Source organism: Sphaeramia orbicularis, chromosome 7, assembly GCF_902148855.1.
Source record: "Sphaeramia orbicularis chromosome 7, fSphaOr1.1, whole genome shotgun sequence".
NCBI lineage: Eukaryota > Metazoa > Chordata > Actinopteri > Kurtiformes > Apogonidae > Sphaeramia > Sphaeramia orbicularis.
The window spans coordinates 30,018,966-30,037,243 of NC_043963.1; the positions used below are offsets into that span (position 1 = coordinate 30,018,966).

The window sequence follows — 18,278 nt, forward strand, 5'->3', positions numbered from 1 at the left end:
TTTGAATTTGTATGGAAAACTTTATTTGATAATAAAAATAGCATTCACAGACTTCTTTTGATAGCTACATATACATTGTAATCCATCTCAAGGAAAGAAGCTGGATAAGTCCACATCTACTTGTACTTATACTAATGTTATGTATAGCTTCATGGGTCAAATAAAGCTATGAACAATGTAGTATTTATATATGCATAGTTTTATAAAAAAGATTGGCCCATATACATGTACTGCTTTTATCAACACAGAGACAGCATTATGTCCGGAGCACATTGCAAGAAATAATGCTTGAAGAACACAGACTGCATACAAGTGCTTTATAATACAAAGGCAGGCTAACCATCGAGAAAGATTCAAACCATCAAACAGCTTCTGATTGACCAAATACAGTCTTTCATTTAAAATGTCTTTACATACCTGATCCAGAGTAAATGAACATATTTTCCATAAATCGTCAGGTCCATTTCAGAGATATAAACACAATATCACATTCCTCACTGCTGAGGTTTTTCATAAATTTCTCTTTTGTACAAGAAAAAGGCAACATTTTTATTCCTCGACAGGTTCCTAATAGTTACATTGGAAAAATTCTTTACAGCTGATGGCCAACAGGTTTCGTAAATGTGTTTTTTTTTCCTTTTTTTTGTTGTTTAATACAGTACCATGGCGACAACAGTGATCAAACAATGCATGTGTTGTGGTTTATCCAATATATTTTTAGCTTTTCAATGAAACATAAAACAGAATACACACAAAAACACATTATAAAGCAGCAGTCAGACTCCAGTGGTGTGACAGCATGGCTCAGCATGGCAGATTGGTCGTCTCCTGTGCCGGGACTCTCCACGTTACCAACACGGCAAACCACATCAGATCACTGTGTCAAGACCCAGGAGGTGGTTGGTGCGCAAATGTGGCTGTCATTAACATGAGGACAGGGCAAGCATACTGTGGGAGAACAGTGCATTTTCCTCGTTGATTATTCTTACATAGATCATTTGGGTAAGGTGGTTATACTTTCATTTACACGTGTATCTTGCACAGGGTTAATAATTAATGTTTATTTTGGATCAACTAAACTTCTTTTTGGCATATCAGACAAAAACCTACTTTATGGCAGCTTGAAGCTGGTATTCTGGCACAACACAGACTCAGCTGAAGTATTAAATTGAAATTCTAAAGAGCAACAAACTTGGATTTGTCTAATGTGCCCATAACAGGACTCTACTCAGAACCGTCTTGCCGAGAGTTGAAAGTGAGTTTCTTTCCTGCTACATCAGTACATGTAACTGAGAAAAAAATAGTCTTCAAGTTATTTTTATAGTTCCAAGTACAAGGGAGGAAAATAATAACCACTGCCAATTTTCACATCATCTGGCCGATTCCTTTTCATAACTTGAGGAGCGTGAGTGTATTTCGGCAAAGGACTGTGAGCTGCCACACAATTCAAAGATGCAACATAAGTGTACAACATGCGTTCCCAGGTTCAGTGTGCACTTCTACCTTTGTCCTTAAATGCTGTAATGACTCTTGCTCAAGATATGTGCCAAATTAATAATAAATAATGAGCAAATACAAAAAGTCATATATTATATCTATAATTATCATTCTAGTTTTACCATCAGATCTCAAATTTAGATTTTTGCCTCAAGTCCAACATATGTGTCATTTTCACAGTTCTTGTGAACCATCAGTGTCTTGTGCTATAGTTTGATCAGTAAAGCAATTCTGGAATGGAAAAGACATCTAAAAACAAGTTGAAAAAACAAGCTTAGAAGTTAGAAATTACCACAACTGGAAGCATGTTTTAGACCTCTGAGGGAACAACTATTTAGATTCAGCAATGCCTACAAAAAGCAATATCACTGATTTCATATGCAGGCACATACAATACCTTTACTATAGTACAACAACCTCTGTTATGTTCAAAATAACTATAACAATGACAAAACAACCAGTATGAACTGATAGGATTGTACTCTTGCTGTTTTATGAATCTCTGCATGGGATCACAAGTAGTTAAGTCAATTCAATCAACCAATCAATCAATCAATAAACCAGTCAACCAAATAAAGCACAAGAGTTAGTATCCTGTGAAGTCCATTTCCAGTGTATGGTACATTTTGCACAGATAGAGGAGAGAGTGGCGAGGCGGATCTCTGCTCTGCTCTAAATGCTGAGGTCTTTGGGGCTTTCTTTGTACAGCCTCCTCTTGGGCTCAGGGAGCTGGTTTGGGCTGCGGCCTACTGCGTTATTATTATGGCCTGTGTTATTGTATGCAGCATTGTTGTGTGCGGCGTTGTTCTTCATCATGCTATAGTAGTCCTTCAGTCTGGGTGCTGCTGCATAGTTCAGCTCCTCCCGGCTGTAGGTGCTGTCAGGGGAAGAGTCACGCTCCACTCTGTATCGTCTCTCCGGTGTCCCGTTCATCCGGTATCTCTCCTCCTTTCTCTCTGAGGAAGAGTCTCTCAGGAGGTTGCCGTTCTTTGTGGCTCTGTCATATGTACGGCCCCTGGAAAAAGACAAGGAATCCCCGTTGTTGTTAGTGCGCTCAGGTGTTGTGACCTCCCTAACTCGCCCAGCCATTACAGAGTCCTTGAAGAGCCTTCGCTCGTAGAACTTGCGCTCAGGAGTGACGGCGAGGAATCCTCCGTCATCACACTCCCTCTCAGGTGTACGGTCCCGATGTGCTCGCTCTGCCCTGCGGTCCATCGACTTGGCCCGCCGACGGTCAGGAGAGGAGGCACGCTTCCGGGTTGGTGAGCGATCAAGGGAGCCACGGCGCTGCTGTCGAAACCTCCCGTCCAAAGTAGAACTGCTGCTTGAGAGCTCTCGCCCCCTCAGTTTCTCCGCAGCTGCAGCCTTCTTCCCTGAGCTGTCTTTCCTCAGAGTCTTTAGGAGTTTAGAGATGCCGCTCTCCGACTCAGACTTCTTGACTTTGCGGCCTCGGCTCTTCTTGTTGCCACTGCTACTGCTGTTACTGTCCTCTGGAGACTGTTGTCTGGGGGTACTTTGACTGTGATTGTTATTCCAGGTGTGATGATGGTGGGGGTTAAATTGCTGGCCTTGGTAGTCCATCTGATCTGCCCCAGCCCTGTCCCTGTTCCTGTCCCTGTCTCGGCCACGCGCAGTCTCCTCCTGGCGTGATGGTTTGTGAAGGTCTGGTGGATAACTGGACTCCAATGAGGTGTGATATCGGCTGTGGGGTGGCAGCGTTCTCACTTCCGGAGTGTTTTGTGCCCCGGGTGTGGGAGGGTGCCCGTCACTGCTGCCGTCTGGAGGAGAGAGGAGAGGAGACTCTAAATGATAAGAAATACTGTCAGAGATATGATGCTGACATGTTTGATATGATTAAATCAATAAGCATGATATTTATTGTGCTCTGCATACATGATTTTCCTTGTTGGTGCATATGAGCTGTTGCATTGAGATTGAAAGAAAGTCAATGCAGAGATTTTATGGAAATCATGCATACATGTTCACTTTCATATGCTGTATACTGGATATCAGCAAAAATAACAGGTAATCTATTGTGGTACACTGAGCTTTACACAAAAATTGCATTGAAATGATGGATCACTTCAATATGTTTTCTATAGTGCTGTGGGTTGAAACACAAGGTGATGTCAGCAACAACAGCAGGTACAAAGTATAGGGCAAGGGGTTATCAATGACACAGCAGGCACCTAGGAAACCATTCAAAATGAAATGGTGAACATCTCGATGTTCACCGATTGGAAGAACAAACCAAAGCAACAAAACAAAAACAAGTGTGTTTGGCTGCAGGACTGCCACATTAGAGACAGGTTCTATGGGAGCAGCATGTGATAAGAGGTGTGGTTAAGTTAATCCCAGCAAAAATAATATCTGGTTTGACAAATGGCAGGGGTTTGTGCGAGTACAGATTCACACGCATTGACGCAAAGTAAAGTTTATTTCAGGCATGACAACACATAAAGCACGAACACTGCAACGCCCGCGCGCAAACACACACAAAGTGGGATGCAAGAGGGATGAGCTGGAACGAAGGGTGTGTAAAACCGAAAGGAAAAAGATGACAGGGAGATGGATTGGGACAGACTTTTGGCTACAAACCGTGGTCTGATTTTGGCCCATTAGGTAGAAACAGGGCTCTCCCATCTTGTCATTCCTCATTGTACCAACAGCGAGATGAGGAGCCATCATCGCTGGAGAGAGGAGGAAGAGCCCAGCAAACAGAGACAATCAGAGAGAAAAAGAGAGGAATATAGAAGAGAAAACAAATAAAACAGACAAGAGGCTGTTTTACAGTGCGTCTTAACAGAGAGAAGGAGGAATTTGTTGTGAAAGACAAGAAAATATTACTTCAACCTATCTGAGAAAGAGAAAAGTGTTCTGAAAAAATTAAACCATACAAACTAGAAAATAACAAAAGAATGCTATGAACACTATGGCTTAAATAGGAAAAGAGTAATCCATCAGCATAGCATACAGCTCTGGGAAGAGAATGTTACTTCTGCTATGAAATATATGAGCTTCACATTCTATACAGCTGAAAATATTGCAGCTTTCCTAGCACCGTTTCTTCATTAACCAATGTTACTAGATAGCAGTTTTGTATTGATACCAGGGAAGGCAACTAACTAAAGTAATGACAAAAATGTGTTTGTGTTAACACTAGAAACACTGACTTAAACTAAATAGATTGACTTTTTACCCCACCCCCCGAAGGGGCAGTAAGGGGTATTGTTTTTGGTATGGTTTGTTTGTTTGTTTGTTTGTTTGTTTGTTTGTTAACACTCTAGCGGCAAAACTATTGGTTAAATTCATACCAAATTTGGTTTATAGATTGCCAGTGACCCAGAATAAACCTCATTACATTCTGGGAAAATTTGGTCTGAGTAAAATTTTTTTAAATAAATTTTTTAAATCTTTTTTCCTCCATTTACTTATAATGGGCGAAATTTCAAATGTCTGGCAGCAAAACTATTGGGTAAATTCATACCAATTTTAGTTTATAGACTACCAGTGATGCACAGTAGAGGTCATTACATTTTGGGAAAAGTAGGTCAAAGTTTAAATTTTTTATGAGTTTTTTAAATGTTTTTTTCCCCATTTACTTGTAATGGGCAAAATTTCAAATGTCTATTAAACATCAATTTTGTTTCAGTTTACTTCAGACTTGGCACATATATAGAGGCAATTGATATGCTGACATCAGCACATGCATAGACATGATGACATCAGCTGGATCGAAGCCAAAATAAGCTACAATATGTGCGAGGGGCGGGGTTTGTTGTGCCTGGCACCACTTATTGTGAACTAGTGTGGCTGTGCATGACTTCTGGTGGTTCTAGTGTTAATGTGTATACTACTTACTAGAAATCTAGAACTATTTTGTTGTGACTTCCAAATATCTTTTTCTCTACTTTTAACCTTTTCTAAGTGATTTATCAGTATTTACTATTATATTATCTTAAGTTTTTGTCAGTGGAAAGCCAGTATTTTCCTACATTTATTTACTAGGTAGATGTTCATAAAAGGTCAGAGTTGTTGCATCAAAACAGAGAAATCTGAAAAAAAAAAAAGGTAAAATTTCATCAACAAATATAATTCAATGAATTTAACTAGTATCTGCAACCACTTTTCATTTATCAAACTACACAAGGTTTATTGGTGAATCAAAGTTGCAGGAGATGATGGTGTTTCCACGTTCACTATGGAGCCTCTGAACGTATAAATGGGTCATGTCTGATGCTGTTGAAAATCTGAGAAACTGCATTTTACCTCTGTTATTTCACTTTACTGATATTATTATTGGTTCAGAAGTTATGAAACCTTTTATATGAATAGATGCTTTTGGTCTTCGAAGGTTAATGTTGTTATTCAAAGAAAGAGAAGACTATGATCACATCAGCATGTTTACATACCATATTCAGGTACAGATCCGTCTCCCCGTTTGAGGACAAGCCGTGCCCTCCGACCGCCATTCTTGATCAGTTCAATAGCACGTGAATGCTTCATGTTCTTTGTGCTCTCACCGTTTATTTCCAGGATCTCATCTCCTACCTAAAACAGAGCAATCATGATGATGTCTCTAAACTATGGAAAGAGGACGTTTTGATATACATACTCTTATCACCACAGTATTAAGCAGATTCATACCCTCATCTTTCCATTTCTGACAGCAGCCCCATCCTCTGCTAATCTCAGAACATAGAGGTCCATGTTATATTCCCGTCCTCCTCTCAGACTGAAACCAAAACCTTTACTGTCCCGTTCGAGGTCCACAGAGTAGAACTCAGCATCCTGGGAAAGATTTAGAGATAAAGAGAGAGTCACAGACAGATTAGACAGGAGTAGGTAATCCATGAGTCAAAAGGTGAATCTAAACTTCAGGACTAATCAAACTCTGTCCCAGGAAAATTCACAAAATGTCAATGGCAGTACAATACTCTAGAATTCATGAATCATTAATGCTGTGTGAGCCTGTGAGCAGGGTACAGATCACTAAGCAAGGGCAACACAAGGGCTGGACCCAAAACCTGCCACACTCATCAAAAGTTACTCCCTAGAGCTGCACAAATATCATCTCACTAAAATAATTTTCACTGGTACTGACTGCTCTGAAGTCTTGATCAAAATCGATCTGCACATTCATTATGGATGCCAGATTGAGATTGATTTATTTTAACACGGACAGAAGAGATTATGTAAGTTTTATAATAATAGAAAGAGGTGGACTATTTAACGTAATGGGCTAACTTTTCTAACTTTGGCATTAACTTTGCTTCCTACAGCCCATGGTTATAGATTTGGGTCCGATCAAGCGGTAGCACGTGGACACATTTGGTGTTCAACAGTCTCTGTCATGTAATCAGAGTAACTTATATGCATGTATTATACATATTTGAGTAGGTATTTAGAAGCACTGGATGATAAAATCTGGGGAGATAAAATTTTTTGGTGAAAAATGTCAAATTGCTGCTCGGTAACACGTGGACTTGAAACGGATACAAATTTTTTAAGTTTTATGCAAACAGTCAAAACATGCGGTTCTCGACAGAAATTGATATCAAGTAGGACAAAACCTCTTAGATATTATGTTCAACTATGCTGGAAATACATTTTGGAGTAAATCTTGAAAAGTGTCTGTTTTATTGACATGAGAATGTGATAACTGGTGGACAGGTTGCCATAGTAACACGTGGATGACTCTTTACCATTGTATGCATCACCAAAAATGTTGACTTATTTTTTAAAACAACAAGCCACATACAATCACAATGCTTTATTTAATATATTTAATACTAACATAGTGTTATTTATAACTTGTGGTGGTCCATATTGATATAGCTAAATTTACAAATAAAGAGTAATTTCTTGTTAACAGTTCACATATACAGGGTGGGGAAGCAAAATTTACTATATTTTGAGGCAGGGATTGAAAGACAGTGTATGACCAATTAGTTTATTGAAAGTCATGAGAATTTATTTGCCACAAGAAAATTTACATAATAGAAAATGTTTTTATTCTATGTGTCCTCCTTCTTTCTCAATAATTGCCTTCACACGCTTCCTGAAACTTGCGCAAGTGTTCCTCAAATATTCGGGTGACAGCTTCTCCCATTCTTCTTTAATAGTATCTTCCAGGCTTTCTCGTAATAGTTTTGCTCATAGTCATTCTCTTCTTTACATTATAAACAGTCTTTATGGACACTCAAACTATTTTTGAAATCTCCTTTGGTGTGACGAGTGCATTCAGCAAACCACACACTTTGACGTTTGCTTTCCTGATTACTCATATGGGCAAAAGTTTCTGAAAAGGTATGGATAATAGTGTTAGGTATGATCATGACATCATTATATGTTTGGTTTCAAAACAATTGACGTAGTGCCTGCTGAGAAAAAACAAGTAAATGTTCATTGTAAATTTTGCTTCCCCACCCTGTAGTCTTTTTAAATGTGACAGATTACTTAAATTTTCAAATTTTTTAGATATCATTTTTAGCATCAAATTTGAGCTATATTTTTATGTCTGAGGCATGGCTATGGTATAAAAACTACAACTGATAATTCTACAAGTGGTATTTTAAAAAGGATAACAGTTTCATAAAATAAAGATCTTTAGCTAAAAAATTTGCCCACTCGATAAATGTTGTGTGCAAATTTACTTTTTCATGTCACTCGTTCGGACCCCTTTAGATAGAAACTTACTTTCTTTCAGATATACAAAAGACAAGAATCAAAACATAACATCTGAGCAACTATATTATTGTTTTTAAATACTAACTGATTAATAGTATCATTTTAGAGTTGATTTTAAAATTTTATTGTTGGTTTTTAAGGCTTTGCACGGACTGGCTCCACATACATATCAGACCTCATTACACTTTACACCCCACCACACTTTTGACCCAGCATGAGAATTGTGAAATCCTCTGACTGTCTTTTATTCTAAATATTCATTATATTGTTGATTGTATGCTTATGAACATGTTTTTATTTATTTACACTGATTGATTGATTGAGTGATTTAATTTATGCTAGTTTGTACTCTGTGCAGCACTTTGGAGACTTTGTATCAGTAAAATGTGCTATACAAATAAAAGTGGTATGGTATGGTATGATTACTCACTGATTAATCTAATAACATCTCTGATGCTAAATAAATCACCCTTCAGTAAAATGCTGGTAAGAGATATTCAAGGGACTTGTATTGGATCTTTTGTGCCTCTGTGTCAACATGCGTATACAGAGGACGTAGGTGGAAGGTTCTTTTGAACAACGGAGCAACACATACATTTCAAGCATTAAACACATGAAGATAAAAATACAGTTTTATTAAGAAAATAGCAAGGCAGGGAATTAAGGAATATGCATGATTTGGAAGGCATGTATCACTGGTGTATCCAAAAAAAAATATTCTCACACAAGTACTGTTATACCACTTTCTATTTCCAGTTTCACTCGAACACTGACTTTTATTTTGATGTTGGTTATATCCCGATGAAAAGCAACACATAGTATTTACTGAGCAAACTATCGATTCATTTTCAACCCGAACATTACATCATTTTTTTTTTGACTGGATCTAAAATTACTAATGTGTAAATTGAGCTTGTAGAGACATTGTTCAGCAGTGATTTGGGTGAATCGGTGCAGGGAGGACGCCAATAGGTGCTGGTGAACAGGTTGTTTGAAGAGGACTGATCAAGTAAAATGTGATTAGTAGGTTGGCAGAAAAAAAAAAATCAGGGCTGCAATGGGGTACCAAATCAGGACTGAGCTACCAAATAAAATAAGAATGTTCCTAATGAATGGTCTTCTTCCATATGTCTGATAAACAGTGTCTGTTGCTCTTCATCAGGATATGACAAGCACTATAATCCAGTAACATATTTAAGAGAAATTGGAAATACTAATTGGAGCATCACTAGCCATGTGAGTGGGAATTACACTTTGATGCCTCCTTCTTTACAGAAATGGAAAAGATCAATTATTTTCTTAGAGGAACCACCTAAGATGCATACCTTTGTTACCATGCTTATTACTTTAGAACAAGTGGTGCCAGGCACAACAAACCCCGCCCCTTGCACTTATTGTAGCTTATTTTGGCATGGATTGAAATGATGTCATCATGTCTGTGCATGTGGTGATGTCAGCATATCAACTGCCTCTACATATGTGTCAAGTTTGAAGTCAATTTAAACAAAATTGATGTTTTTATAGACATTTGAAATTTTGCCCATTATAAGTAAATGGGAGGAGAAAAAAGATTTTAAAAATTCCTACAAATTTTTTACTTTGACCTACTTTTTCCAAAATATAACCACATTTATTCCGTGTTACTGGCAATCTATAAACCAAATTTGGTATGAATTCAACCAACAGTTTTGCTGCTACAGACATTGGAAATTTCACCCATTATAAGTAAATGGGAAAAAAAAAGATTTTAAAAATTCATAAAAAAAATTTAACTTTGACTTATTGTTCTCAAAATGTAATGACATCTATTCTGGGTCACTGGCAATCTATAAACCCAGTTTGGTATGAATTCAACCAATAGAAGGAGGCAAACAAAGAAACATAATATAATGCAGAAAAACTATAACAGTATAACACAGTAAAGTGCACAGGCATTCTGCATTACTTTTAAATCATCAGCATCTATAATTATCATTCTCATTTCCTCTTCTGCTTGTTTTTTTTATACAAATTCATGTATTCCATGTATATATGGCGACATATCCCCTGCATCGCCTTGAAAACTACACATATCTACACATTTACTGTAAATCTCAGTTGTAGTTATAGCACTACCTGTACACACTTTTATGTGTATACAGGTAGTACTATTCCTAGTCAGATAAAATGTTCTTACCTGTGTTGTCTGAGCTTGTGTAGGTGGAGGAGGAGGGGCTCCTTTAGACTTTGAGTTATTCCTTTAAAAGGAGAAAAGGCCCATTAAAGATCACTGTGTGCATTACCTGTGTTCATAACGAAGCGTTGTATCAGTGCATACTTAAAGTGAAAATGCTACTACGCTCACCGGGAGTCTGTAGACTGAGGTGTATGTGTGGTGGTGATGGTAGCGATCTTCTCTGCATTGGTCAGCAGAGAAGCATTGGAAGATTCTGGATAAAAAGCATAAGCACACAGAGTTAAATTACAATAGAGAACAAAATAAAGTGACTGATCTTATTACATGCATTTGACCTTAGCCGTGTTCTCAAAAGACCCTCTGAAGAACAAAATGTTACTATCCAAAGAGTCCCATGAACCACCCACAGGCTACTCCATCCAACCTGATGCTAACTGCCTGTGATGTTGTCATTTGCCATTTGCTCATGGAAAAAACAGGCTCCGCTGCACAAAAATAAAAAACAGCAGCAAAAGCATCATTTTGTTTCACCTGCTATTCCAGTAAAGAGGGGAAAAAAAGCAAGGACGAGTGTCTTTTCTTGCCTTTTGTTTCTATCTATCATTTGACTGGCTCGACTGCTGCAGCAGACATTAGTTTCCATCAGTACTGGCAGGAGTACAGCTCTGTTTGTGTTCAGCGAGAACATCAGCCTGACTCATTTGTCTCAGACTCGTTCTTCACTCTCCCTCATTACTTGAAGAAATATAACTTCCTTACTGCTACTTCTCTATTACTTTGAGTGAACAGTTTACTGAAACAACACTTTCTACAATTATATATCAAAGGAGAATAAGGGGTTGGTAGTTTTCAGGCTGTGGGTACTGTATGTGTGTGGATTTGCTTATATCTTTCTCACCTCTTGTCGTAATTAATCTTTACAGCATTTTTTTCTGTCTCTGTGGAGGGTATTACACCAGAGCTCTGCTTAAGATTTTCATTGGTTGACTAGTGGCTTAGCCGGTAACAAACCCCATTGTTATGTTATTTTCCCACATGGGGAGCACAAACTCCTTGGGCTGTATTACACATATCCATTTCCTTTATGGCTAACTAACCTAAAGAAGCACTTCATTAAATGTGAGCACTGATTCTAATCCTTCTAAACTCATTAACTGTAGTAAACAGGGAGAAGTGATGCAAAAAAGGAGCAGAGAGAGAAGAAAAGACAGTTTCTGGGGGCAACTTCACCTTACTCCTACTCAGTGACTCACTCTCTGAGATACCAGGGTTCACACCCTGATAGAAAGTGCTCTTGCCAGGGAACAGGAGCAGCAGCAGCAGCAGCAATGCCCTTTCCTTCCCACCACATCCATGAATAAGTCACATCATGCTGCATTATGAAACAACCATGTGAAGCTGGTAGCCAGAAGCCTTACCATCACCCGGGATGATCCTGAGAGAGACTGTGTTCCCAGCTTCCTTGATCAAGTTGACGATGTCCGAGTGTGACTTGTTGGTGATGGAGCAGCCATTAACAGCCAATATTCGGTCCCCGACTTTCAGCTTCCCGCAGCGATCTGCTGGGCTGCCCTCGATGATACGTCCTATTTTGTGGGGCATGGCCACACAAGCATTTCCAGCTTTTGTATTGACATGTTTTTGCATATATATTAAGTATTTGAGATTTTAGAGTGTTGGATTGATTAATGACATCATTTGATCAATTGATTGGTTTGTTTTGTGAAAAATGAGAAAAGACAAAAAGAAAAGAAGAGAGAGAGGAAAAGAAGTGTTAATTATTGAAATCACCACTTCCCTAGTGCACACAGAAACCCAATAATTTACATGTAAATGATATTCCAATCAGTGCACATGCAAAATATTACATGCCATGTAAAGGAGGGGAAATTGATACGATGTCAAAAATCAAATTTGTGGGCTCAGTGGGAAAATGCAGAAGCTGTCCCCTGCCCCCATGCTCTGACATGTTAATCAATGACTGTGAATCATATGCCACTGGTCGGAGCCCACAGCGGCCAACGCTTGACAGACTATCAATACACTGGTCACAGCATCACGGTTGGCCCCACCAATGAGGACATGATCACTGCTGCAGTGTAAGACGCTTAAGGTAATTGAGCTGTGAGATCCTGACAGCTCAGAAAATGATAAGGATTCCTAAAGAGGAGCACTCTGCAGTGAGATTTGCAGCCTATAGCCTTTTTATGGCACTAGTCATGGTCAGTGCAATCACAGCAAGAAATACAGGCTGCGTGTGAGTGACAGTGTTCAATACTGTTCATCTTGTTTACACAGAAGCTCTGAACAGACCCCAGGGATCTCCCCACTCTTGTTCCACCTCACTCCCCTTTTCTCGGTCCCTCCCCATACTTCCAATTCCATCCTTTTTTTTTTTTTTTTTGCAGCATCCATATTTATTACATCATCTTCCTTCACAAGTCCCTTCCCCTTTGTCTTGATTGAAAAATGCACTTTTATCTTACCACTCTGTCCTAATAATGAGATGTTGGACATTACAGGGTGTGGCGAGTACCCAGGATTTAATACCCAATCTGCTAAGCACAACACCAACCACAGGTCACAGTAGGAGGGATGAGAGGGGGATGGGCTCTGACGGACTGGAGCAAAATGGTTTTTATATCCATGATGTATGAGATGTTGAATCAGCTGAAAGCGCTTTGTTCTTCTCTGGACTGTCAAACACGGAGCAAACCAGGAAGGATCCTACATGTTTTTTTTAGTAATACAGATCCCGCTGTCAGGTTTCTGCTCATGTCCCACATGGTTAGAATCCATTAGGAGTGTGTGCGCAAGATGCTACAGCAAAATCCCAGATCAGCACATGAAAGTATCAGGTCCATTCATCTCATTCTCCCAAAAGGAACAGCGGCTGAGCAGAACTGCGGAGTGCAGGGAAGCAGCAGTAAAAACAGCAACACAAGAGTAAAACTCTAAAGCTTTGAAGGCATTTAGACCAGGTTGTTGACTAGCACTGTCACTTGTGTCACTATAAATAATGCATTAATTTCTGTACTAAATTTCACAGAGCAGCACCATTAGCCCATGGGATCAATGAGTGGCCAGCACCTCATCCATTCTTATGTTTTGCCTGTGACACCCAACCGTACATCATCATAACGGCTAACTATACAAGGGACCTTGGCATGACATTGGTGTTGAAAATTCAGTGTCACAAAGGTTAATACCAAATTTGTTCAAGAGGGGCAACTACAATTCCTCATCAATGGTTGACCAACTTTAATACATGCAATTCTGCTGTTTTGCCACAATATCTAAATGCCATAGACAGCTGTGGACGGTGCTGAGTAGACTTCAATTACAGGAATGAATTGGTGAGATGCGGTGAAACATCAATCTGTGATGATGGTGTTTTGTGATAAAGCTGCAGCCTGCCTGATCCCTGGGGAATGCTCTCCACTCATAAAGAGATTTCTCCATCCCTCCGCTCATGACGGTAGGTTTGTGAGCAACCTCACAAGGCAGCATTAGCATACTCCTGTCAAATGCCACTCCCATATTATTCATAAAGTCAAGGAAATAAGAAGTAAATGCAAAAATATTTTAATTCTGGCAGAAGATGGCATTAGACTTTAGACTCAGTGCAGCAGTGCTTTCATATTTTATTGATGTGTCTTTTTGTTGGTGTTTGTGTAGGAGATTGGACTGGTTTTGTACGACAACTTTTGAGATCAAATTGTTGTCAAATACGAGTCCACTGTGAAAATGTTCTTAGAAAGCAATCTATTATTGTTAATATCATTTTGTGACCTTTGAAGAATTTTGCTTTGAGAATAACAATTAGTTTGTTTTGGAGCCGTTTGTGCATGCAGATCACAATTGGAGTGTAAATTAATATCAGATAAACATAGTGTTGTTCAAAAAAGCTCTTTTGTGGCAACACGCACCAGTAGATATCACAAACTTAGAAAACAATCAATCTAACTGCTGAGATAGATTAAAGTCTAGATTGGAGACATTACGCTTTGAAGTCAAACAGAGTCACTCTATTGTAAACAAATTAATTCTCACGTCAAACTGAATAGCAGTCCTTGTCAATCTCATCTGGCTCCAGTGAAGACTGCCCGACTTACCAAAGGTGGTGCCGGCATCGGGCCTGGAAACAGATGACACGATGACGAAACCGAAGCCCTCGTTCTCTCCACGCTGGATCTCCACATCATATGGCTGCAGGGTGGCGGGCACTACTGCACTCCCGCTGCCACCACCGCCACCGCTGCCTATGCCGCTGGTAGAGCCACTGCCGGAGCTGACGGTGTTGAGGGAGTTCTGGCTCCCCTGGGGGGTCCGCTTGCCCTCTGTCAGACTGGGTGCCTGGGTACTGCTGTGGTGTGAAGAAGCGGGAGATGGGGGAACATCACCGTCCCCTTTTGACACTAAAAGAGGAGAAGAACAAACTTGGCTGACAAGTGCTTTGAACTTCGGAATCAGGTATTCATGTCAAACACCCCCCTTAGTGAGGTCGAAGATACGCTTAGTTGGTGAAGGTGAAGAAAATTCAGTGATCATTAGGTTTATGTAAAATGCACTAAACGCTCATCACCTCCGTATCCAGGGGTCTTGCGTCTGACAGTGAGATTGACGTGACCCTGTTTGGCAGCCTGCTGCATCAGCTGTACCACCAGCTGGTGAGACTTGCCCACCACCGCTGTGCCGTCCACGCAGATGAGCTCATCACCTGACCGCAGACGACCATCCTCATCTGCAGCACCATACTTCACTATGTGCCCTATGTAGATCTGTAAAGGGCAAGCACACAGTATAGAATGTAAAGGATGTACACTTTTATTCAAATGCTCTGTAATTTATTGCATTTAAAGAGAAGTAAATGCATACACAATGCTTGGGCTTATTCAGAGTTTGTAAAAGGCAGAATAGAAACCCATCAGCCAGGAGAGAGTGCAGTGATTCAGTGTGACTTATCTGCTTCTCATTTTAATTAATCTGTTAACAAGAGCACTGTTTTAGAGCCTTGTGATGCATAACTTCAAGCTATTTGTGCCTGACGTTCAGAGAAACTGAGAAGGCCAGTGCATCCTGCTGGGGACTAGCAGAGGCTTATATGCTTTAGGCATTGTGTGGGAGTGTGCACACCTCTGACGGAAACAAGCGCACAACTATCATGCAGCATTCTTGGCACAAACAACAAGTACCAACTCCTGTGAGGTAGACCTGAAGCTTGTTGCCATTTTATCGCTCTCTATTCCTCAGTATCTTCCTTTCACTTTCTCTCTTTCTGTCTCCTTTTAAAACAGATATATTCTGTACAAACAGAGGGATTGTGGGTAAGGCCTTTGCTTCTCTTAACAAGCTGTCTATATGATCCTCTGGAGAGTCACAGCTCCAGTTAAAGAGGGATGTGTTAAGGGTTTCTGTTTCTACACTTTCAAGTCAATATAAAAGGAGTAGTGGTAAAGAGGGCAGGAATCAGACAAGAGCTTCCTATAGAAATGGAAATGTTAAAAAGGCAAGAATTCATTATTGTTTAACCCAATTATTCACTGATAATCTGTGATAATGAGGTTTATTGGTGTGGGGATACTTACCGGTTCCCCGGGCTCATTTCCCCCTAAAATTCGGAAACCGAAGCCTGTGTCCTTCCGCCAGAGGAAAATGTCCTGCTCCTGGCAATCTGGCACTGCAATACAGGAAAAAGTACAGTGAGAGGAGTGTATGGAGATCAACTGTGAGATACACAGAGGACCAGCAAGCTCACTTCTGTATAAAAAAATTAGGGTTGTCATCAAGTACATGTTAGTACAATCAACAAGTTACATCTCTGCCTTTGGGCAATCATCACACATCGACCTTAAGTCCATGCACATCCCTGGCTACCCAGATGGCCTTTCTTTAGTTGACAGAGAGGCTTCTTCACAAAAACTAGGCTGTAACAACAGACTGTGACCTCATCATATCCCAGACCTGTGACATGAAACTTTACCTTATATACTGTTTTTTAATAACAGACATTTTCCAATACACACACATCTCTGTTTTTTTCTTTCCTGTTAGTCGCCTTCATAGATACCCATCCCACACATTTGCATCAGAGCAGACCGTGGAGCAGGACACAGGCAATTTGGAGTCTGTTCAGCCCACAGGGCCAGTCCACACAGGAGGCAGAGGCTATTTCTTCTCGCTCTGCCTGCTGTCTACACGGCTGCCATGCAAGGCCAGTGGTGAATTTATTAGACACAGCTCTCCATTTTGCCTTGTTCAGTGTTAATAGAACTACCGTGGCTCTAATTAGCAATTCCCTGACCTGTGTTTATAGTAGCGATCAAAGCTCAACACGAACAGAAAGAGGTACTGTGTGCTACATCCAGTGGCAGATAAAGAAATGTGAATACGAACAGAACTGACTATAGTTCACCCTCACTGTGTTGGCAGTATTAAACTCAGACACTCTCAGTGTAAGTGTGGATTTACCTACTGATACAATAGTGATTTTTTTATGTAACTGTGTGCACATGTAAATCAGGGCTTCATTGTCATTCTTTGTCTACAATTCTCTCTCGTTTCTTCACTCATCCCTACTGACTTACAAAGGAGCTGCAATTCCTTCAGGGGCTATCAAACAGATATACCAATCAGCCACAGCTTAAAGCAGCCCTCTCTGGGCCTAGTTAATATTTAATCAGCAGCAGTCCTAGATTTTACAGGCAGCCATAATTATTAACCAACACTGCAACACAGAGCATGTTCAGGGCCGTATGTCTTGCGGGCAACAATCACAAGTGTGCGACAAGCTAACATGGCAGACCTGGCACTCTATAATCAAAACAGGATCTTTAACAACACAGTGATTTCTCAGCATGCATGCAGAATTGTTTGCATTTTAACATCATATACACCTTCATGTATACAGGAGGTCTAAGTGGAGCACAAAAAAGACCCAATATTTTAAGATCAATTATCTTTTTCTAAGTCCTATCTGTTAAAAAAAAAAGATAAGTGGTTTGACACCCTTACACTGTTCCTCCATGCATAATGCAAGAATAGACCATGACTACAAATGATATTGGGGAGTCTTAGAGGGAGGTTGCCTACTTTCTGGTGCTCCAGTTTTGATTTTTGGAGACTCTGGTGCCAGTGACTAAACAGGCTGTGAGACAATCTGTTTGGCTACTGATAAAATGTGGACATTTTTCCTCAAGGAAAGAAATTTATATAGGAATCTGCCTCGTCTTTACACTCAATAATATGCCGAAATGCTCACAAGCATGCATCTTTTTTGCATTTCCTTCCTAAATGGGATGACATCAACGGGCATGTACAACTGTCACGTCTCCTGCTGTATGCCATTCATGAGCAAACACTAGTGTTTCAAGGACACTTCCCTCTTGGAGGCACCTTTTGTCACAGTATCAGTTATGACTCAGTCAGAACACAATTGTAAGCATACACACAAAAAGGCATTAACGCACATTAACACAGCCTGGCACACACACACACACACACACACACACAGATGTGCCCGGCAGTGATCTTACTAAATACTGTGTTTTTGTTTTGTGGTAAAAGAAAATTCAACAATGGAAAAAATACAATTACTAATTTGCTCTAAGCAAAGCAGTCATCACTGTTTATTAGGCATCTTTCATATGATTTTTCATCAGTAAATATAGATTAAAAACTCCAACCAGGAGTCATACAGACATCAGTGTTGCATACTGAACTGCACATCTTCAGCAGACATCTTCCATAAAATCAATTATAAACTGATTTGAATGCAAAAGCAGAAAATTAAAAGAATGATTAACAGAATAACATGGCATAATAATTAAATGTGCAAAAATTTCAAACCTCTCTGAAAAGCTCATCTATGTGTGATATTATTCGGAATTATAGTCATGTCATTTTCTAACTGCGA

The 18,278-nt window shown here is 39.8% G+C and overlaps 1 protein-coding gene across 12 annotated transcripts in view; it reads right to left on the bottom strand.

The window, feature by feature from the left end:
- Nucleotides 1-18,278, bottom strand: part of LOC115422234 (membrane-associated guanylate kinase, WW and PDZ domain-containing protein 1-like) — a 106,468-nt gene continuing 88,190 nt past the window's right edge. For 8 of the 12 annotated variants that reach the window (XM_030138432.1, XM_030138431.1, XM_030138430.1 and 5 more), the window contains 9 exons: nt 15,952-16,043; nt 14,949-15,144; nt 14,479-14,781; nt 11,782-11,985; nt 10,532-10,616; nt 10,364-10,424; nt 6,145-6,288; nt 5,910-6,048; nt 1-3,275 (listed from right to left, as the gene is read on the bottom strand). In XM_030138432.1, coding sequence (XP_029994292.1) covers nt 2,170-3,275; nt 5,910-6,048; nt 6,145-6,288; nt 10,364-10,424; nt 10,532-10,616; nt 11,782-11,985; nt 14,479-14,781; nt 14,949-15,144; nt 15,952-16,043 — 2,330 coding nt within the window. In that variant the 3' untranslated portion in view covers nt 1-2,169. Of the gene's footprint in view, nt 3,276-3,390; nt 4,188-5,909; nt 6,049-6,144; nt 6,289-10,363; nt 10,425-10,531; nt 10,617-11,781; nt 11,986-14,478; nt 14,782-14,948; nt 15,145-15,951; nt 16,044-18,278 lie in introns of those variants that run through there. The other 4 variants (XM_030138438.1, XM_030138433.1, XM_030138434.1 and 1 more) reach the window with 3 other exon arrangements.